This window comes from Coenobita brevimanus, chromosome 69 (assembly GCF_032717465.1).
Source record: "Coenobita brevimanus isolate Jiangsu-jjx chromosome 69, ASM3271746v2, whole genome shotgun sequence".
NCBI lineage: Eukaryota > Metazoa > Arthropoda > Malacostraca > Decapoda > Coenobitidae > Coenobita > Coenobita brevimanus.
The window spans coordinates 1,987,787-2,011,206 of NC_137022.1; the positions used below are offsets into that span (position 1 = coordinate 1,987,787).

Below are 23,420 nucleotides of genomic sequence, written 5' to 3' on the forward strand. Positions count from 1 at the left end.
TGAGAACGGATTAGTTGATTTTCCCATCGATTTTATCAGTTTCCGTACGTCATAGCTGGGACTGCACATTCGTTGTATACTTTTCGTTTCACACATACTGGCAAAGCTACTTAATTTCTCTTGATGTCTCTGTATGTTTACTGAAAGTTTTTCATCCAATTGTAATGCATGATTGTTTCGTTATCATGGTCTTTCGTTAGTCTCCTCGACTTGATGCCCTTTGGTGTATTTGTTTTAAACATTAGTTTTATTCCGGTTCATTTGTAGCTCTAATATCTATCTATCTATAGTGTTAACTTGACGGATATATTAGTCTGCGGTGTGGTGAGTGGCACGTATATGCCTCACTGGGTGAACAAGGACAAGAAATAATGCCGAAAAGCTTGACTGTATTGAGTTACATCGGAAACCTATTTGTGCAATCAAAATTGGCGGGTGTATTGCTCCGCGGTGTGGCGCGGCTGGGCTGGCGGGCTGGGGAGAAGAGCACGCCGCTGAGCCAGGTAGGGACGCCCGTGGTCGCTTGGTGTTGCTAGTGGAATTCGGGTTTGTATCTTTGACTCGGAACGTAGTGGTTTGAAGCAGTTAGGGCCATCCAGCATATCAAGTTTGTTGGGGGGAAGTACTGAAGAAGCTGGTGGCGGTAGCATCTTAAGAGAAGAGGGCTAACAATGTCAGATTCAGGTAAGAAAACTGGGGTAGACCGGCGGCTGTATTGAGACAAGGGAGGGGACGCCATGTTGAGCGTCACCCAGCCCGCGTGATGCTACACACGCATATCACTGGTGAACACCGTATAGCCACTATGGCTTGCTTTATTGATGTGCACAATGTTCACTGGGGTTCATCTAGAGTATTGAGTGTACATTACGCGTAAAACGTGACGTCTGAAACTGGTAGGGAGAAGGCTTTGTTTGGCGGCAAAATGTCATGTGAAATGATTAATGATGCGAGTTTACCAGTTGATACACTTACGTACATGGCTTATTTAGGCGTACCACATAAGATTACTTGATCAAGGTGTGCATGTGCTACAGTTTTCTTGCCGTATTTTATAGACGAGGCTCAAAGATTTTCCACGTGGTGCTGAATTCAGTATATCTACATTATTGTGTATCGGTATTATGTAAGATAATCTAACCCTGCTCACTTGAATAAATCGAAGCATACATGTTGTATTAGGGTAAGTTCACTGGTTGTGGTTAATACGTTTAGGTGTGCAGCACAGTTTTAGGATATGGGGTCACTGAGATCATTGTCTTGGGTGATCATTATGACATGAGGTATGTAGGGCAATATGATGCATTTATTATAGGAGTGATGAAGTACTGTATGTCCAATGGAAAATAAGCGTAATTAGTATTGATTTAGGTTCACCATAACTTTTTTTGCACCAATGATGCTATGTGGTTTAATGTAGTAATTTCTTGCTTGGTTTAATCTTGTAGAGGCTTCATGGTTGTCAGACAGCACCTCTGCCATGCATCTACACGGGTGTCCAATAACTGCTGACACAAGGCTCATTTTGTTCCTCATAATGAAAGTAGAATGGCTTTTGGGTAAATATTTACAAGGTACAACTGCAGTTAGTGTTATAAAGTATTTTCTGTATACGTATATTAACATCTGTAAGACTTGGATATTGCTGATAAAATGCCTGTTTTATGCTAGCTAGTTTGTATTTTTTCCTTCATTGTTGGTGACTGTGCAGTTAGGTTTTTAAATGACTAGGATTGTGCAGAAAGATGTTCTTGCTGAAATAGGTGTGATGCTGAGTGCTGGTCGTTCACATGTTGATCAGGACGGGCTAGATGACGTTTTGACACGATAGGTATATGGGGCTTTCCAGGTTAGGTCTAGTGGCGGTGATAAGTCTATCAATCTATTGCCAGATGCCTCAATCCTGTACGGGGTGGCCACAAACAAATTGTCGCCGTGTCCCCCGCCATTCCACTGCCCTGCTTCCAACTCACACACCTCTCTCTCTCTCTCTTATGCCTCTCCACTCCATCCCTCCATCTCATCCTCGGCCTTCCCCTCCCTCTCTCCCCCTCCACCTCACTCACATTAATTCTCCTCGTCAGTCTCTTACCCTCCATCCTCTCCACATGGCCAAACCACCTCAGTGTGTTCCTCCCAAACACTTCCTATCACATCCACATCCACACCACAATGCTTCTTTACATCCTCATTTGTCAGGCTCTCTCTCCATGTGACTCCACAGGCTCCTCTTAAATAACTCATTTCCACTGCTCTCACTCTTGACTTGTTTCCTTCCAGCAGCGTCCAAGCTTCACTTCAATACGTTTGAGTTGGTATCACAATACTGTCATGTAGTAACTTTTTAACTTCCCTGTTTCTTATCACTGCTTTCAAGGAACCAGCAACCTTTCTTCCTTGTACCCTTTCAAGCATTTCACCCTCAAAACTTCCATCCTTACTCATCACACTCACGAAGTACTTAAACATACTCACATTTTCCTTTTCCTCATCATCCAACCTCACTGTACATTCACTTACTTCACCTCTCTCAGAGACCATCACCTTACTCTTCCCTACATTCACCTTTAGATTCCATTTCTTACACACTCTCCCAAACTCATCCACCAAGCCTTGCAGCTCCCCTTCGTCTTCACTCAACAACACAGTATCATCTGCAAACAACAGTACAGGGAGTTTCCAAACACTATCCTCTCTCACCAGGGCCACTCCAACATCCACTACCCTACCTTGTACCTCTTTTATTACCTCATCCATGTACAGATTGAACAACCATGGAGACATGACGCATCCCTGTTTCAACCCAACTTTCAAAGAGAAAAATTCGCTTGGTTCACCATCCACACGCACTGCAGCCTTCGCACCATCGTACATACTCTTCACAGCATTCAACAACTTCCCATCTACTCCATATATTCTTAATACCTTCCACAATCCTTGTCTGTCCACCCTGTCATATGCTTTCTCCAAATCCATGAAGGCCGCATGCAACTTCTTTCCCTTCTCTAGAAACTTTTCCACTAAAGATCTAAGAATGCATATCTGATCTACACAACCTCTTCCCTTCCTAAAGCCTCCCTGTTCTTCTCCAACTAATTCCTCTGTTGGTGGTTATGCAATGATAATTGCAAGATAAATTTTTACAAGTTGCCATTACACCCCCCAGGTTCTGCAGTATATTTATATGGACCTGACCTAACCTGCTGCAGTGGAATGCTTACCTTAGAGTTAAGTATCATACTATTTGTTTATGGTGGTAATATCCCTGAACTGCATATTTTCAGTTTGTAAAATAATACCGTGCCCGGTTAGGTTAGGCTGGGTTTGGATACACTGATGTATCCTGTTGGCAAGATTATAATGTAGGCAGAGTGTCATAGGCACTGAGGCAGACGTCAGGGGTAATAACGTTTCTGTCTGTAACATGGAATTTTTGCCACAGTTCAGGCCTCAAGTTGGTGGTGGTGGTGGTTGGGTTCCATTTCAGAGGGAAACTCGAAGTGCCAACAGTATTGTTTTAACAAGCACAGAGGGAAAGTACCGTAAAGAGACAACTGCCGGAAAGTGTGTTGTTGACTTTTGGGGGAGGGGGGTTGCACTTTCGGACAGCACCTCCAATTTCTTTTTTATTCGGGAGCTGCTACTTACCTTGACTCAGATTAAGGTAGAATCCTAGGTTAGGGTAGTTAATTTTTGGTTTGGCTTGGTTAGGTGTAGGATCTCATCTTCCAAAGAGATGTCCTAAACAACAGATTTACCTGGTTTTGTTTATTTGTGTCAGAAGTTTATTGTTTTACCACTTCCACAACTGCAGGAAGGGGGACCTGTGGGAATCAAGGGTTTTGGGTGGGAGAAAGCATGGCATAATGAGGAATGTGTGGTATTTATGACACCAGTCAATGGTATCTATCTGTCTATCGATAGGCAGATGCCACAATCCCATAAAGGGTGGTCGTTTGACTTTAGAGTTAGTTGTTTGAAGGGGAGGGACACTAACCCTGTGGTATTTATGACACCAGTCAATGGTATCTATCTGTCTATCGACAGGCAGATGCCACAATCCCATAAAGGGTGGTCGTTTGACTTTAGAGTTAGTTGTTTGAAGGGGAGGGACACTAACCCTCTGCCAACCCACTTGTTGACATGTATGGGTTGGTTGTATGGGTACTTCCCAACACAGAAAATGGTTTCCTGGCTTACAGGAAACCATTATGCTTGTCACGCAATGTAAAGCTGCCTGGAAAGCAAAGAGTAATAAAAAGTGATGGGAAAGATGGGAGAAACAGGAAGAGAAAAAGGCAGACACAGGAAAAGAATGATAATGGTGAAGAAAAAAGTAGGTAGCACTTAGTGGTGAAACAATGCCACATCCCCCCCCCCCCCCCCAGATAATTGTGTTTGAACCTGTATGGGGATAAGAATTATATTTTCCAAGTAAAAGTGCTGATTTGATAATTTGTTGCATTGCAGATGTGATAAGTAGTGGAACTAGTAGCTGGAGGATCTTCCCCCTTCATGTTTATTGTAGATACAATACACAGTATTTAATAAAATTAGTACCTGAAATATCTTCTCCCCTTCTTATTTACTAAGTACAGAATAAAGCTTGTCCAAAAGTCTGTGAAAAGAATTCCCCCTCCCCCCCAGTTGGTCAGAGAATTTCAAAAGCATTTTTAAAATTGCATGAGATTGGACTGAATTTGTACAAGTTCATTCCCATACTAGAAAATGGCAGACTGTTGGTTGTATAAAATATATTAACCATAGTGTCGTGAAAGTGAAGTAGTTATACCAAAGTTTCCTGAGAGAAACAGATGAACCCTAGTTGCAGGTATTCCTGCCCTTTCAGTTTGACATTTCACCAAGGCTGATTTAAGTGGGCTGGCATTTTCCAGAATATGCTGTATTGGATGTTCAGAGATGAGAGGTTCAGTAATGTGCAGTCCAAGAGACTTGGACTCATTGAACTGTATGAGGGCATGGAAAGATTCAAATTGTACTTTTACAGGGGCATGCACCTAAGGAATCCAGTATGGTATTTTAGGTTGTTGTTGGCAAGATTGAATGTGCCGTAGAGTTAGGAACAGTGTTGTATGTCCTGTTGCCCTAAGGAAATACCCAGAAATTGTGAAGATATGTTGGTACCAGTATGGGTTTCTTTTCTTTCTTGTACATACAGTGGAATTGCCAAAATCGCAGTCTTATGAGACTGGGTACTGTACTGGCCATGATTTGAAAATTTTGTGATTTAGAAATTGCTAATCTTTAGGGGAAGATTACTTATGAATGTCATTTTGGGAAAGGTGCCCCCAAATACCCCAAACATACATTGGACTGGTCTTCAGCAAACATTAACAGCCTGGAAAAGAAATTAATTGAACAATATACTGTATATTGTAAGATTCTTATATGACTGATTGACGCCATTGCTTGAATGGACAGGGGAAGGGGAGGGGTTCCAAGGCTTGAGTAGGACTACGGCCTCACTGCCCTGGTGCTGGCTGACTGCAGATTCGTCCAAAAACACCTTGTCACCTGCTGTCATACATGATTGGTTGATGAATAAAATACCGCTTTAATTGCAGTAGTTTTTGTTCATTTGAGCTACTGTACTGAAGATATCCACTTTAATTGTTATATCTACATAATTATGTAAACATCGAGATAATCGCTGAATTGTAATGTCGCCAAACCAAAATGTTTGCAGCCACAAAAATGGGGGGAGGGAGGTAGTGCTGTGTTTGTTTACTGGTGCTTTGTCATTAATGGTTTGATTGTGCTGTATTTGGGTGCAGTTATGCTGATGGACCCTGTATGTGACTTTTCTGACTCCCTTGTGATACACCAAGAAGAAAATTATGGGATATTAAGGTGTAGAGAGCAAGGTGGTCTGTGAGTGAATGTCATCAGCTTTGCTAGGCAAGTTTCATGTTCAGTATTTGCCCCACATCCACACAGGGAGGTATAGTAAGCCTAAATAATATTCTGATGGAAACCACTTTACCACAGTTTTGGATATCAAGAAGAATGACTATTTAAATACTATCAGAACTCCATCAGATTTGAAAACCACAGGCAAAATAGGTAAACACTGCAGTGGTAATCGCTCTAGCATCATCTGGCAACTCGTCTCAGATATTTCTGTGATACAAAATATACCCACCTGATACCAAGAGGAAAATCTCATTTTCATACAGCTTTACTTGACAGAAACCACCATTTTTGCAAACAGCAGAACAGATGTTCAAAAATGCATCGGAAAACCTTCACTGTCAAGGTTTCAATTGTGACTTACAGTACATGAAATTTCCATGCTTCTCCGATGTTGCATAATGTTGCCGCGTATTATGAAGTCGCTGTTTAGAAATGCACGATTAAGGAGATTCCAGTGTGTGTGTGTGTGTATTTGAGAAGATTTATGTGCACAAGGAAAGTTCCATGTTTGACTTTAGCCACCAACTTGAAACTCTGAATGTGAGAAAGAGGTTAGTGAAGTGTGAAACGGACACTTACCTGTGCCTAGCTGTGTGATTGGGGATGGGAGAACTAGAGGTAGGAGTCAACATTCATTACCTTCTGTAAAACACACACACACACACACACACACACACACACACACACACACACACACACACACACACACACATACACACACTTGCACACAGTTACTGACTCACAGGTACTTCTTCTGCAAATATAGGTTAAGATTGGTTGGAGAGTGTTTGCAGTAATGTGGAACTTTCTTAAGTGTACCATTTACTGCTTTTAACCTCTTTGGTGCTGAAGAGGAGCCTGCATGTGGTGATCCAGTGACTGTGGGTGGAGCTACTGTGGCACTCACCTGGGAGCCAAACCACATATTTTCTGGCACCTTGCCATAAGAACGACCGTTGTCAGGCCCTTGCCAGGTGCTATCTATCACAAGGGGGTGCCAGTTTCCTGCCTGCTGTACAGTCATAAGAAAAAGTATCGTTATCCCCAGGGCATGTTCGATGCAAAATGAACGTTAGTTGAGCTATGTGGGCGGGTCCTTGCTGTTTGCCCCTCCCCTGTCTAGTGTTGCCATATCACAATCCCATTACAAGAGTTGGAATAATGAGCAAGAATGAGCCATGTGGTGGGGAAATATATAGGACGTGTTTGCGTTACCTCGAGTGCCCTGCTTGGGATTAATATTGAAACACACCACTTTTATTATTTTTCTACTATTCAACACTTATTAGCTATAGAATACAACAGATAAATTATTTTGAAGGGTATTAAATCTATAGGCATTGAATTTTTTTTTATATATAGTCTAGCAGAGGTGCACAAGTTCATCTGTTAGCTTTAGGTGGGTGGTTAAATGCTTCAGATGGATGCTTCATTGTTAATATGGATGGGGTGTGGTATATCCATGTTATGCATTATGGAGACGTCGCAGAGTCCACAAGGGACTATAATCGTTCTGTATTTATTTTATGTAGAAAGCATTACATATCATTATTACATTAAAATTTACTAACTTGGTTTGTATCGGTTGAATTACTATCACGTCTGGCATGGGTGCACATACTCATTGCCCGTCTGTGTATGTGTTACCGACTCTACACCATTCTGTTATATTTTTATTTAATGATTCGGTGCCGGATAATAAAACGTAGTTTCTCTATGCACAGAGGCCAAACAATCTAATGAGCTCTTATTACCTCTAGCACAAATTCTAATACCTGTGTCTCACATAACCGACATTGACGGGTTTGGGGCACAAACTTTCCTGTTCCGTCATTCCACACTTCGTCATTGTCGTAGTGCATAGTTCTGAAGGGTAATGATAGTTTTTCTTATGACTGTACCTGTAGGATAGCCCCATAGAAGCAGTTGCTTTACCAGTGTTTTAAAGGTGTTCAGTTAGACAGACAGGTTAGCCATAATCATGTAGCAGGTTCATGATATGTACTGTTGATTTTAAGATGTTTTCCTACCCATCACTGTGAGAAATTCATAATATGCATAAACGTTTCTTATTAGTCCGAGAATTAAAGCAAATATTGTTCAGAACTATTTTGAGAGGAAGGGGACCAAACATATCCATATTGCAGTATTTACAGTGTATAGGGGCTCGGCTGTAGTCTCGTGGTCAAGCACATTTACCCATTGAGTCCAGTAACATTTTTCTCATTATTGTCGTCTTTCCCTGGATTTTATTCAGCATGAGATGGGTTTTCAAGGAGAGGTTAGATTAGCCTACCTCCATTATGAGGGTTGTTTCCTGAAATGAATTTATGCTAGCAGTAGGAATATGTTTATAAAGGGTGTTACCTGAATCCAAGGAGTTATGAGTAGGTGCTATTCTTATACCCATGGTGCCTACTCAACCATAAACCTTCACCCTGACACCCATGGTGACAGTACACACCCATAAACCTTCACCCTGACACCCGTGGTGGCAGTACACACCCATAATGACAGTACACGACCATAAAACCTTCACCCTGACTGGTGTCTCAGTTCAGGTGACTGAGATTTGATATGTTGTCAGTGTACAGTACTGTATTTCCTACTTTTGCAGGGGACAACAGAGGTTCAAAAATGGAGGGTGATGGTGAGGAAACTGTGGTGAGAGTGCGTGGGCTTCCATGGTCAGCCTCAGTGGAGGATGTCTTGAAATTTTTTGGTGAGTTAAGTGTTTTGCATTCACATATCCTTGTTCTTGAAAATATGTACGAGGAACTGATTTGCAATGTGCATGTTTGTTTATGTAATTGTGACCAAAAGTTTGAAGTGTCAAGCAGTAGGATTCCCAATAAAGAAAATTTGAGCATTGCTCTTTGCAACTGTAAATCTGAGAGATTATGTTGTTGACTGTTTCAAACCACTTCATTATAAGTCATTACTGTAGATGTTAAGAGCCATCTGAAGGCAGCAGCAAAAAAAAAAAAAAAAAAAAAAAAAAAAAAAAAAAAGAGGTTAATGAATGTTATACTGTAGTTCCTTCTGTGGTACCAAACACTTGTTGCTAAGAATGACAGTGTTTTTAATTAAGTCATGAGGATCCCTTGCCATAGTATGGAGATATCTGATGATGGCTTTGAAATCATCCCATTGAGTACTGTCGTTCTTCAGTGTGGGGTTTCTCATTCTTTTGTAGCTTGACCCACTTTGGTTTGTTTCATAATGATCAGGGCTGAATAAAGGTCACTTTTGTTTACCAGGTAGTTGTTTGTAACACAGTATATAAGACTGATAGAAAAATGTGTACAGTACGTAGGTAGATATTTATTCTCATTATTTTAGCATAACAGCAAAGGCTGATCATAGATTTTGTATTATCACAATGCTTGCAAATATGTGTAACTAATTATAATATTGGGCTGATTGTAAGAGGGCTGGCCCTCGGTGAGGTACAGGATTTGAGATGGTTTTTATGAGTTCAGGTTAAGTGTATGTGAGTGAGGTGGAGGGGGGGAAGTGGGAGGGGGAGGCCAAGGATGAGATGGAGGGATGGAGTGGAGAGGTATATGAGAGGGGGATGTGAGCTAGGAGCAGGGCAGTGAAATGGCGGAGGACAGGGTAACGAGGAAGCGATTTGTTTGTGGCTCCCCTTCCGGGATTAAGGCGTCTGGCAATAGATAGATAGATAGTTAAGTGGGGTGGAATGAGAGAATGGCTGACCCTGATAGTAAAGTTCAGGGTTGGTCACAGCTTGATTGTATGGTTGGTTTTAGTCGCAGTGGAATGGAAAATGTTTATTTGCATGGGTAGGTTAAGGCTACACAAAGTGAAACACTACTTGTGATTTAATGGGTAATTAAGGCTTTCCAGTCAGATTGAACCGGTGCAGGTTTATATCCAAGGGGTGGTTGGGGAAGATTCTTGATAATGCCTTAACCTCTTCAATCAGATTATTGTTATAATTTTATTTTTAATTATGTGCTGGAGGTGGGCCTGGAGCAAGCTCTGTGGCTAGGGTGAGGAGTAATTAGAGGAAGTTCAGGAAGCTGTTGCCTCTTCTACCATTGAGAGGGCTGTCCCTCCACGATAAGGGATCTTTGTATACAGCATGTGTTAGGAGTGTAATGCTGTATGGTAGTGACAGCTGGGCATTAAAGGAAGATGTTCATAGATTCAAATGTATATAAGCAACAGTGATTAGATGGATGTGTAATGCACCCATGAATGTAAGGCCCGAGGGCTAGAATAATGATACTCATAGAAGAGTTGATAAGAAATGGAACTGGAATGTATTGGTGTTGTGATGAGGAAGGATAGATTGTGATTGGTTTGGGCATGTTGAGAGGAGAGTTGGGTGTGGAGGATGAGAAATGTGAACATTGAGGGTTGGGTTCCAAGAGACAGACCAAAAAAAACCTGAATTGGTGTCATAGTGCCACTTCAGGAAGAAGAGACTGAATAGGGAGGCCGCCAGAGATCGAACAGTATGGAGAGCCGCTATTAGGTGGCCAAGGCTGATGTATGCAAGCGTGTTGGAGGCATGGAAGGAACAGGCTTGTGGGCTTCTGGTCTTTGGTTCCTTCTTCCAGGCAGTAAAAAAAAAAAAAAAAAGTTCACCTTAGGACTATAGGTATCAGTATATTCATGCTGCTGGTCATGGAGGGTACAATTTCCCTGTATAAATCTTAAGAAAATGTTACAAAATTCTGGCAGTGATGTGACTTGGTTGTTCTAACAGATGGCGTAAACATCAAAAATGGTCAAAATGGCATCCATCTCACACTGTCTCGTGAGGGTCGTCCCAGTGGAGAGGCATACATCGAAATGGAATCAGAGGCAGACTTGGCTTTGGCTGAGAAGAAGCACAACCAACACATGGGACGCAGATACATTGAAGGTAAGTCAGCCATACTCCCATTAAGCTAAGTTTTGTTCAGAATTCTTGTTTTTGACATTGTGTTTGGTTACCTATTTATAGGATGGTTAGTTAGGTACGATAAAGCCACGCATGCCTTTCATGGCTAAAGCACTACCCCTCTTTATGGGACTTGTAAATTTTAGTTATTGTACATAAGCATCATACTAACTAAATTTCTGACCACAGTGATAAATGGGTTGGGTATGATCAGAAAGAGGTAAAAGGAATGTTATGATTAAAGTATGACTGTTAACAAAGCTTACTGACACTAGTCACATGTCCAGTTTTTTTATTTTTTTTTTTTTTTTTTTTGTCATCCTACCTCTTTTTCCCACATGCTGGTGCTGTGAGGTAGGATACAGATCATCATCATCTAATCCTGTGTTCCCCTATCAGGAGCATAGAAGCCTGGGGCTAGACAACATGGTCCCGACATTTGAGATGAGAGTGCTCAGCCTAACTCATCCCTGAGTGGCATTATGTGAGCATTAAACACCAACCACCCCATGGATATAAACCTACACAGGCTCAATCCTGCTAGAGTGCCTTATTTACCCACTGAACCACCAGGTGCCATAGTTTAGTTACGTGGTTACCACCCAGCGTAGTAAGTGGTTTCCTGGTGTACAGAAAACGATTTGCCTTGTCATTCAGTATAGGATAGATAACAAGGAAAATGAATAAATATGGTTGGGGGAAACCTCAGTAATATACCAGGTGAAGTGCACCACACATGCCATTCACCATTTGAGTCTCAAAGAATTCTGGCCTTTTTTTCCTGATAGTTATACCTGTTCGCTTGTAGCTTCATAATTATTAAACAGTTAATCTGTTGGGTAAAAAAAAAAAAGAAAAGGTGGGGATGCCAAACACTTGTCATACACTCCATGAAATTTGTTCAGCCAGCTCATTCACTTGTCAGCTCTCTAACCTCATCAGCTTCCATCCCTCCTTTTCTTACATGCTAGATTTATCCACCTTCTTGAGATATCACACATCCCACCTTCAAATTTACTTACATTGACACTTTTCCTGTCTCTACTTATATCCATCCATCTATATGACTGTACCATCAGGACCATTGAGCTTTGTTGTCCATGGCCTTCTTACTCTGTCTTTCTTGAATCACATATCTTACCCATTCCACACTCCACTCACATTTCTCAGGAATCCCATCTCTACCACTTTTCACAAAATATGAGATTTCCAATATCCGTCCCCATTGTTGTAAGTAATGATTAACACTAAAATGTTCATTGTCTCCTTTATGACTGTAGTTACCATGTGTGATGGATACCATTGTGTTGATAGTAGAAGTAGAAGTGATTGTTTCAACATATGTCATCCCTTCATCCATATTTATTATCATCCTTCGTCATTTCTCTTTGTTGTTCAACTTACAAAGAGTATCTTACTTGCTCATATATTGCTTAACCATTGACTGTATACACCCACTTTCTCATACATTGTGTGAACATTAACTGTATAAGCATTGTCTCTGCCTCCTGTACTTTGCACCTCCAGACCTAGTTATACCACAATACCTATTACATCACCAGCTTCGAATCAGTTATCCCATTTTGTAACCATACCATCTCACCTTGAAATGGGGAGGACCTGGGTAAGGAAGTGTTTACCACAAGGGGACACTGGATCCCTATGTTTTGCATGTACTGTACATGTTGGATGAACCCCAGAAGCAGTTGCTTACTTGTTGATGAGTCTGCTTCGCCAGACAAACCAGGGCTAAGCAGCAGCAGCAGAAATATTTGCAGTTTTATACACTGACCAGTATGCTTTCACACCTCAGCTGAATGTTTCTTAATCTTGTTTCACATAAATACTGTAAGTCCTATTGTCACTTCATTTGTGCATGACACAAATATATCCCTCTTGTAGTATCTGTACTCATTTCTCATGTATCTTATGGCCACTTTACATTCTTGAGCTAGTAATTTTAACATTTCCTGTGTTTATCTCTTTCCTGCCAAAATATTTAAAGCCTGTTTTCATTCCCTGCCAAGATATTTTAATCTGTGTGCCAAATAAGGGTGCTTGACATTTACCAAACTAAAGTGAGTTAAGTACCCAACATTACTTAAAGTAATGTTGGGTACTTAACTCACTTTAGTTTGGTAAATGTCAAGCACCCTTCCAGTTCCAGCCTGTTTATAGGACATCACATTACCACCTCTTAGCAACCTCCATTTTATTTCTACATCAGTTTTCATAGTTCAGACCTCATGAAAGCAAGGTATGGAGGGTGATGACAGGGAACTTAGAGCAGATCAAGCTGATTGGAGAATTTTGTACAGAGGAGTGTATGACGGGTTTGACACGCCAGTTCTTTAACGATGGAACATCAGTTGTCGGATTGACCAGCTGATAGCTGATATGAAGTGCTTGAATGTGAATGTGTGTTCTTGTGAGGGGAGTCAGGATTCCAGAGGCTTGAATAACGTGAATGCACGGAATGAGGGTCGGTAATTAACTGTACTTGCCACTCACAAGACTTCTGTCACTGTTTTCTTTCATTATTCTTCAATAGAAAGTACGTTACAGAAAAATTAGTAGTTGAAGCTCCTTTTCTGTTTCTGTAGTTAATTGATCAGTTTATCTCAAACGTAGGAGTTCCCATTGTATAACAGGTGTAATATTATGTATTTGTCCCTGATATATAATGAGCACTGCCTGTGTGTGTGTGTGTGTTAACTGTCCGTAATTGAATACTGTAAATATAAGTTTCTCGTTTCAGTATTTAAGGCAGAAAAATCATTCTCCAGAATAGTAACTAGAAATGACACTCTCATTTCAGTTTTTAAGGCAAAGAAGTCTGAAATGGAGTGGGTTGTAAAGAGGGCCGGTTTTGGAGTAACAGGAGGAGAAGACGATGGTTGTGTGAGGTTGCGTGGATTGCCATTTGGTTGCTCAAAGGAAGAGATTGCACAGTTCTTCTCTGGTAAGATTCAGTAAAGTTTGGTTTGTAGTTCCATAACAGTTCTAAGTAACTGTATAAATACTTGTTGGGGCAGCTAAAGATAATTCTCATCCCGCAGTAGTTATTCTGGTGGTATTGATGGAAGATGCTCAAGGGTGGGAAACATGTTGCATTATTACTGAGATCAGAACATCAAGTTTTGGTTACACTTTTAACACTCAAAACAGTGGCTTTGCTGTGAAAGTAATTACCCTAAAAACACTAGCTGTATTAGCTATTAATGTCACTGCCCTCAGAACAGTAGCTTCATTACATACCTTATGTCACTGCCCACAAAGCAATTGCAAATGTCATTGCCTGCAAAACTAACTTGTTGTAATACTGTTTAAACAAATTCATAAATGCCTTCGGTTCATCTGGAAGCCCATGCTTGCCAGCAGTCATTAATAAGGGTTATACAGACTGGGGCTTATCATAAGTATCATTTGCTAAACATGATTGTTCTAGAATTGCTTTGATTTTTTTTTTTTAATTTATTTATTTTTTTTACTAGGTATGTAAATCTTAGACAGGATTGAAATTAGGTTTTAACAGACATGGGCAGTTTCAAAGAAATTCAGCACAGAATTCTAAGTATGGCAGTATACTGTATTGTTTACATTGTTGGTAAAGCAATATATTAGATTTTAGTTGATGATTTTGTTCATTACTTTATTACAATTAATTTCTGTTGGAACTGCCTTTATAATTTTCATGCCCTTTTGACCATAACACACTAGTATTATGTATCAAATCCTCTTTATTTCAACCCTGGATGTTACCGAAAGTCATATCACAGTAATGGAAGATGTTTGGAACATTTAACAAGAAATGAGAGGCTATGTTCTGATATGTATAGAGGTTGGTATAATGTTACAAGGTATAACATGTTATTATGGAAAATCCTTTCCAAAATGGTCTTAGGGGCACTCATATACTCTGTTATAGTAATAGCATGAGACAGTAAAACTCACCATATCAGACTGATTGAAGAAGGACCCAGTCTATTGTAAACAAGATTTCACTGTATCAGAATTCACATCAGGCATGAGTCTCTAACCCTTTGAATTTAACTGTAAAGATATAGGACTTATGTGGCATGCAAGTTAACCATATATGCCTAGTAGTGAAAACCAATAGTAATAAAGCTATAATAATTATCAGTACAGTTAAGCTTTGGTTGTTGAAAGACCTTCAACCTCTGTTTTTAAGAGGAGAGTGTGCTGTAGGTAGATGTTTTTAAAAAGCAGAAGACTAGTAGCTATAAAGAGCTTTAATGTACTCTACTTAGGAGTTAGTAGTTGAGTACAGGTCGTGATCATTTTGTGATTGTGAACCATTAAAATGTAGGCTTAGACCTGGTTAAATTTTTTTGTGACCGTCCAGTAGGGGTTGAAATACAGGGGGTTTGTAGTGATTGTACTGTACATTTAGAAGTTATGTAGCAGCATTTTCAACTGTTTCAGCCATAACAATTGCATATATATTGAGTTGAAAAATGACAGACAATGTAGAAGCTAATGTTTGTTTATGTGAAAATTGTGAATATTTTTACCAAGGTTACGAAATAGGCACTATACGTTGATTTTCACATTGCAGTTTGGGGGTTATTTAATATGGCCCTATAATGATGAGAAGGTTAATGTAGTTGATTCAGACCACTAAAGTAAGTGATGTGTATTTTTTGAACAATTTTCTAAACATTATTCTCTTTCAATGTCGCTGGGTAGGGTTGGAGATAGTTCCGAACGGGATAGCTCTGCCTACCGACTACCAGGGGCGGCATACGGGGGAGGCATTCGTTCAGTTTATAAACAAAGAGGTCGCTGAAAAGTCCCTTGAGAAGCATAAGGAAAAGATAGCTCACAGGTGGGATGGCAACACTACAGGAGGAGCAGTGTTGCATTCAGGTTATCAGTACATGGTACAGGAAATGGGAAGATCTGGCATCAGATTTCTTTATATAGTTGTTACTTTACCAAATTAAGTTATAATATTACTTCAGATTGTCTGTATTGCCTGCTGGAAAGTGAGAACACTGAAAGCAAGTGAATTGTGATCATGGCCTATTGTATACTATGTGAAATTTGAGTCAGATCAACCCGAGATGCACTGGTTGGGGCGTAGCCACTGGCGGGGAGGCCGGGAGGAGGGAGGAATGGGAGGGTGTCACTTCCCAGGAGGGTTTCCTTGCATTTATTAGTTTTGGGTGGAGGCCCTATACCTGCAGATACTGTCAGGCTTAAACCTATCGTGATTAGTCTCAAATCATAGCAAGGAATATCCAGTGTCCCTTAGAGAATGGTATCCATTGAATATTTGTTTACTTAAACTGCAGTTTGTGTAGTCTAAATTGTAGCTCTGAGGGTACCATTCTCTGATCCCTAGAACCAAACCCCAGTTCCTTTAGATTTAATGTACTGCTAAATTAGGGTGAATCTTAAGGGTAGGAAGTACTCGGTTCACATCCTGAGCAGTACACCCATTACTGCTTGCAGTGGGTAAGGGCTTATCTTGCAGTTTTGATACTGATGGGACATTAAGTTTTTATATACTGTACAATATTTGCATGAAGGTAAATTGTTTTCTTAGTTTGTAAGCAGATCAGAATGGATTTTCCTTCTGGCTACAGTAGAAATTTGATGATTGATGTCCCAATCTAAATGAGCTTGAGTGTATGTTAGTGTATAAGAGTCAGTTCAGTATGGGTCAAGCTGCAGCAGTGGACTCCTGGTTGGGCGGGAGGGTGCCGGTGAGTGAGGTAGGCAGAGAGACCTTGTGGGCAGTGGGCCGGGCCGGGCTGGGCTGGCCGGGAAGGACGGGAGGAGGCACAGGGCCGGGCCGGGACGGGACCGGGCACGGGCTGGTGGGGCCGGGCACGGGCACGGGAGTTGGATGATCCACAATAGCGGTAACACTTGACTCAGGTTTTTGTGATGTAACCACTGACTGTTATGGTCATTACACATTGGAAGTAGCAATTTAAACTTGTTACCATGATTTCTTTGTTAGAAAGAGGTTCTTTAAGAGAGATCATATTTTCTGCTGTGTGACAGCAGTCTTCAGAGTTGTTAAATTTGTCATTAAATTGAATCTTGAACCATTTACTTGGCCTGAGGATTATACTGAACCTTGTGTTCTTGGGCAGTCACAGTGATTGGAATGAAGAAAGTTTCTCTTGGAAACAATTGAAGAACAGTGTCATACACTGATAAGGGTCTCAACCAGTATTTCTGTAGTTTCATAGAATGGCTGATACTTATGTAAAATTGGAGTATTGTCCTCAACTCAGTCAGAAGAACTTGCATTGGAGAATTTTTAGCTAGTGTTTTGTGCAAGTGTTGAGAACTGCAGTTATATTTCCCACAGATACATTGAGATCTTCAGGAGCAACTTGGGTGAGGTGCGTGCAGCCATGAGCCCCAAGATGCGAGGTCCTGGCGGGCCCATGGGCGGATACAACAGCAGACCCAGTCCATATGACTCACGGGATAGATTTGGAGGCATGAACCGGTACAGCCTGGGTGGCCGCGGCCGAACACGTAAGTGTCAGCACCAATAACATGTACATACACACATTGGTGTACTCTTTGGCCAGGCTATGCACACACTGGTTAGCCTAACAAGCTTACTCTGTAGCAAATGGGTCAATGTCTTTTCAGCATTATTGTGGCATTTTGGAACATTTCATATAAAAGGGGATGTAGCCAAATCTGGCAACTAAAGTGTATGTTACAATTTGATAACTGAATCTCTAATGTATGATGACTGCAATGTAAGGGGGTGTCATACTGTGTAGTGCCAGAGTGAGGAACCTCAGAACCATGGGAATTAATTTTAAGTACTGTATCTTCATTGTGTCCAACACCAAAGGGAGTCCTCAGAATCATGAAAATAACTTTGTTGCATTTGGCTTGAAAAGTGTTAGCAACTGGTTTACAACTCCTTGCTGAACAATTTGTTTGTGCTGTGGTTTTTACCCCTGTACAGCATTGTATAATTTACTTCCCAGGAGGTTGCCATTGTTAGATACTGGTATATATTTAATGTTGGCTTTATTTTGCCCCAGAACAAAGTTTGTCTATCGTATTTCAGACTTTGCCTCAGAAGGTGGTTATAATGATTACGATGATGGTCCTGGCTGGGGTGGCTCTGGTGGCTACAATGATGGTCCAGGCTGGATGAGTGGCCGGGGAGGACGTGGGGGAGGCCCAGGTCTGAAGGTGAGCTGCCTGACAATGCACAGGGGCAACAGTAGCCCAGTCACTTGAATCTGGTGGTCTCATCTTTTATTAATACATTCTTCCTACAGCCTGACTGTTTTATTTAGCTTATATGAGAACTCTTGTTGGAAAGAGTAAATGAAAACAATCAGATCTCACCAGCTTGAAAAGTCTCCCCCAAGTTAAGTAAAATTACCTAAGTTCTTGAAGCTTTCTTATGACTTCAGAAGGGACTCGCATGGGAGATGTATACTGTTGACTTGGTGTTGATTTCGGAGAATGAACGGTAGGCGGAGGTAAGATAGGCAGTGGAGAGACAGAATGGGGTACAAGATTTTGAGAGTAAATGCAAATAAACAAAAGTGATGACATCTAGGACTGGTGACGGTACTATGAAAGTAGAGGGAGTGTGGCCATGTGCAGTTTGCCACAAGGGCTTGGGAAGTATCTCCATCTTGCAGTGTTTGTGATAAGTGGATGCGTAAGAGATGTAGTGGTATTTGAAGTGGGCTGCAAAATAATGCTGATTTCGTATGTGTGTGGTGTTTCGGGGAGAGCATGTAGAGATTGTCAAATGTGAAAGAATTGATCTTGCTGGAGAGTCTCTTGAGTGTGTGGTGGAGTTTTGTTGTTTGGGGAACATGTTGTACTCTAGGTGTGTCTGGAGCCAGCTCAGTGGTGAGGGTAAGGAGTTGTTGCCACTCTAAACATTGAGAGGGCACTCCCTCTGTGCCAGGGATCTTTGTATGCTGCATGTGTTAGGAATGTAATGCTGTATGGTAGTGAGACCTGGGTAATAAAGGAAGAGGATATTCGTAGGCTCAGACATACAGAAATGACATTGATTGGATGGATGTGTTGTGTGTCCATGAATGCAAGGCCTGGGGCAGGAGGGGGAGGCTAGGATTGCGATTGTAGAGCTGAAAGGAAGGATGGGGCTTCAGTGTTTTGGTGGTGTGATGAGGAGATGTAGATTGAGATAGTTTGAGCATGTCGAGAGGATTGAGGATGACAACTGGTTCCTGAAGGTGGGAAGTGTTAATACTGGGGGTAGGGTAGGGAGGCGGAGGGGAAACTGACGGGGTTATGAGAGTGGTGGTCAGGGATAAGGGACTGAATAGGGAGGGTGCCAGAGATTGAGCAGCATGGTAAAGATTGTAATTATGTGGGAGTTGATGAGACATCTGTTTGCTGATAGGTCAGCTTCAAATTAAACACCTGGTGTGGAAAATATAGGCTAGGGAGTTGGAACATCGAATTTGAGAAGATTTAAATGACATGAATTGATGTATATGGCTCGTTACTGGGTGCTCTGATGATAGTTATGTATTATAATTTCCCATTCCCAGTTTTTGGATCCAGCTTACCGATAGCCCATTTCTGAGGAGATGGGGTGAGTGTGATGTGAAATGCCTTGATAGATTAGCGTACATAAAAGGATTTTGTTTTTCAGGGTAACTTTGGTGGACGTGGTAGCAGCTGGAACAATGGTACTGGGCACTGTGTCCACATGAGAGGGCTTCCTTTCAGAGCAACAGAAATGGATATTGCCGATGTAAGTATGCATGTATTTTTGTCTTGGACTTGCTATATGTGCAAGTTTTATAATAAAGTTTAGCCTTGTATTTATATTTTGCTAGTATACATGAATAGACAGCTTTTAAAAAACTAATTCTTTACTCATCCACAGTTCTTCAGACCTCTAAATCCTGTCAACATCAATATAATAATGGACAGCTCCAATCGGCCATCTGGAGAAGCAGATATTGAATTTGCAACACATGACGATGCAGTAAAAGCTATGGGCAAGGTAATTTTATTGCACTTTGTACATACTTAGTTAACTGACTAAATTCTTATATGAGTAGCCTGTATAAACCTTGAAATATTAAGAATTTCCTTGTATCATGAATGTACTTTCTTCATTAACAGGACAAGGCCAACATGCAGCACCGTTACATCGAATTGTTTTTAAATTCCACCCCGGGTGGAAACATGGGTGGCCCTGGAGGGCCAATGGGTGGTCCTGTTGGCCCTATGGGTGGACCCGGCTCTGGCAACTTTGGTAGCGGTGGCGGCAATTTCAGCAGTAACAACATGGGCGGCGGGTTTGGTGGGGGCTATGGGGGGGGCAGCCGTATGGGGGGAGGTAGGTACGTCGCATTCGCACCATTTACCGTAAGTAAGGGATAATTATATAGGGGGCAGCCAGTGACAGGCTCAGCAGAGGGTTAGGGTATGCATCACAGACATTACAGTATGTAAGTTTCCTTTAAGTTAAGCAAACTAAGAAAATACCTGTGATAAGAGCTTCAAGCAGTATTACTTACTGAACAAGAAATGCAGTTTTAAGTTTAATTATTAAGAAAATGTGTTTATGGGTAGTTAATAATATGATCTGTACATGCTTTACCTCTTTATTTGGTTTGTTTTAGAAATTGCAGTTGTATATAGTCAAGATTAACAGTTGTCGCTGTATACAGTTGAATCATGCAAGTAAAACAGGGATGAGTTGTAAACAATTGAGAAACTACTGTAGGTGAATTTGAATAAGGCCCATTTTGGTATTAATTTTTAGTTTGAAATTCTGATCAGTAGTAATGATTTTGTTATATGATAGTCAAGGTGTAGAAACTTGCTATCAATGGACAGGGAATGAACAGAGTTCGTTAGGTTAATGTTTATTGTAATTTGTTTGATGAATTAGTACCAATTATTAAAAGTGGTTAATTATAGGTAGCTGTACATATAGTTTTGGTAAACATACTGTAAGGTGTTGTTATCCTGTGTATTAACTATGATTAAGCTTAAATAAAAGTATACTATCAGTAATTTAGACATGATCACCAGGTTTCTTATTTTTGGGTTTTGCTATGTTGTATTAGTTTGCCGTAATTAGAAAAACAATTTTATAATTATGACATTATTTATTTATGTACTAGATTAATTGAAAGTTTACCAACAGTTCCTTGCAAGCATAATTTTTATGGACATTTTTTATTCCTCCCTGAATTTTGGTTAAATACCTATGTAACACATTACAACAAGATGTACATGTATGGAGACTCCTGTGAGGTGTATGTTTCATTGCTTCAATACATATCCAGCCCTTACATTTATTTTCCTTGTAAAAGGAAGAAAAAAGTACTCAAACAGCCACCACAACTATCCAAAACCTCCAGCGTAATTGCATCCTTCATGAAATACCACCAGACACTTGTTCTCCAGAAACTGTCCTTCCAAAGACAAATACACCTGAGTACATTGTGGCCATTGCCCTTCTTGCCTCATTACCAGTACATAAGTTGCAAACAACCCACTTTTACCCTCACAGCCTCCACACACAACAGGACACCGTACCTCATGCACTTCACTTTCACAACATAGACAATCTGTAAGCATAACTAATTAAAGATTGCTGGGAGTGCCTGACTTAAGTGGTTGGGTTCCTCTAGTCCATTGGGTTCATATCCAGATGAACTCGGAACCACAACTAGTACTAACACTACTGGTAAATTGCTGGCAGGGAGGTGTTGGTGAACTTTTGGTTACGATAGTACAGCATTGTGACCTATTCAGTGTTGTCATTTTTATTGATTTATATGTTTACTGGGGGCAAGAGGGTAGGATTTAACATTAACTCCAGCAACACTACAAATCCTTTTTTTACTAATTTGAGGAGGAAGCAAGGGTAAAACTAAACCAGTACTTCATATTGACAGGGTTGATATTGTTACAGGTCGCTGAACCTGAGTTGTAAATGGTTATAAGAAACAAGGAGTTTGATTTTTTCCTGTTCTGCAATTGTTAGCCTAATGTTTATATCAAGCATCTATAATATGATACCGTTGTAAAATTACCTTAATCATAGCTAGAGTTGCAGAACAGTTGACTGGACAACTAGAATTTAGTTACAAGAAGTTTTATATACTCTATGGGCAGTCCTCATTAAAGGATATGTTTACAGCTATCACTAACTCTTGTATATTGGTTGATGTAAAATGGGAGTAACTGGCAAATCTGTTTCATTATGACTGTGGAACGTGCATAGTCTTGTAGCAGTTTACTTTGGACTTGATTGCTGAAATGGACAAAAATGACAGAACAAGAATTAATTTCTTAACAGTTCTATGACTTTTCAAATGAGAGTTTTATCCACACTTGGAAATTTATTTATTAGGGACATAACCTAACTTACTAGACATAGACTTTCTTCAGATAGCTATCTAAAGAAGGTCCAGTTGTAGCCAGAAGTTTTTTAATCTTCCCAACAAAACTTTGATGTAGGTATAACTGCTTTTACATTCATTATACAATGCTTCCCCCTCAGATTTGAGTTCTAGTTTCATGGTAGTTTTCAGTTCATAATAACAGTGCAGTAATGAAACCTGCTTCTTTTGTACAGGTGGTAGTGGCTATAACAGTGGAATGGGCGGCGGTGGTGGCGGCAACAGTGGTGGCTACAGTTCCCTTGATGATGGATTGGGGAGTGGCATGGGTGGGTCTGGCCTGGGTGGTGGCATGTCCGGAGGGATGGGCAGCTCGGGCCTCGGTAGTGGGATGGGAATGGGCAGTGGCATGGGGGGCAGCAGTCTTGGCAGCAGCCTGTCAAGTAGCCTGAGGGGGATGGGCAGTGGTTTGAGCAGTGGACTGGGGAGTGGGATGGGCAGCAGTGGCTCGGGGTTGGGCTCAGGGGGCTCTGGGATGGGGAGTGGAAGCGGCTCATATGGCTCCAGCGGTTTCAACAACGGTTACAGTACCAACAACAACAGCTACAGTGACCAGATGATGGGCAGCAACTACAACAATTTCTAGAAATTTTGAATCTCCTGATTGATGTTTTCCTGTATTGAATAACAACTGTTGGATACAGTGTCTTTATACTAATCAAGCAGCATGTGTGATTGAAACATTACTTTGTTTAAATTTTAAGAATGTAGAGGTAATCTATGTTTGACTTGAATACAATGTGTAGAATGCTTGTGTAGGCAGGACTCTTAGTACTGTATACAAACAATAGATTTTGCACAACCACAGTTGTGTTGTGGTTATTCCCTGTTATGAAAGTTGCTTGGTTATTGGATTGCTTGGCCAGACGGTAATAAAGTTGTCCTTAAAAAGAAACTTTCTTTACAATGAATGTAGAAAGAAGTGACATTCCATGTGGAAGTTGATGCTGGAAACAGTTTATGTTGATGACTTTGCCTGTACTTTTAGAATAAATTTGTAATTCAAAATTTCTTTTGTATATCCTTGAAATGGATGGGAAATGTTGGAAATATAAAGTGATGGGATTTTAAGCTATGATGCAAAAAATAATACAAATCATCGGGTGAAAGGGAGAACAGCAGTAATTGCTATACGCGGG

General features: G+C 40.7%; 1 protein-coding gene across 1 annotated transcript; it reads left to right on the forward strand.

Annotated features, from left to right (window-relative positions):
* Positions 1-506: 506 nt before the first annotated feature.
* On the forward strand, positions 507-23,283 carry LOC145406199 (heterogeneous nuclear ribonucleoprotein H-like). The gene is made up of 11 exons (XM_080277395.1): positions 507-684; positions 8,552-8,656; positions 10,673-10,831; positions 13,668-13,811; positions 15,560-15,698; positions 17,199-17,371; positions 17,925-18,052; positions 19,506-19,607; positions 19,743-19,862; positions 19,985-20,201; positions 22,458-23,283. The coding sequence occupies exons 1-11, from the start codon at positions 672-674 to the stop codon at positions 22,865-22,867; spliced, it is 1,710 nt and encodes a 569-aa protein (XP_080133521.1). The 5' UTR covers positions 507-671; the 3' UTR covers positions 22,868-23,283.
* The last annotated feature ends 137 nt before the right edge of the window (positions 23,284-23,420 follow it).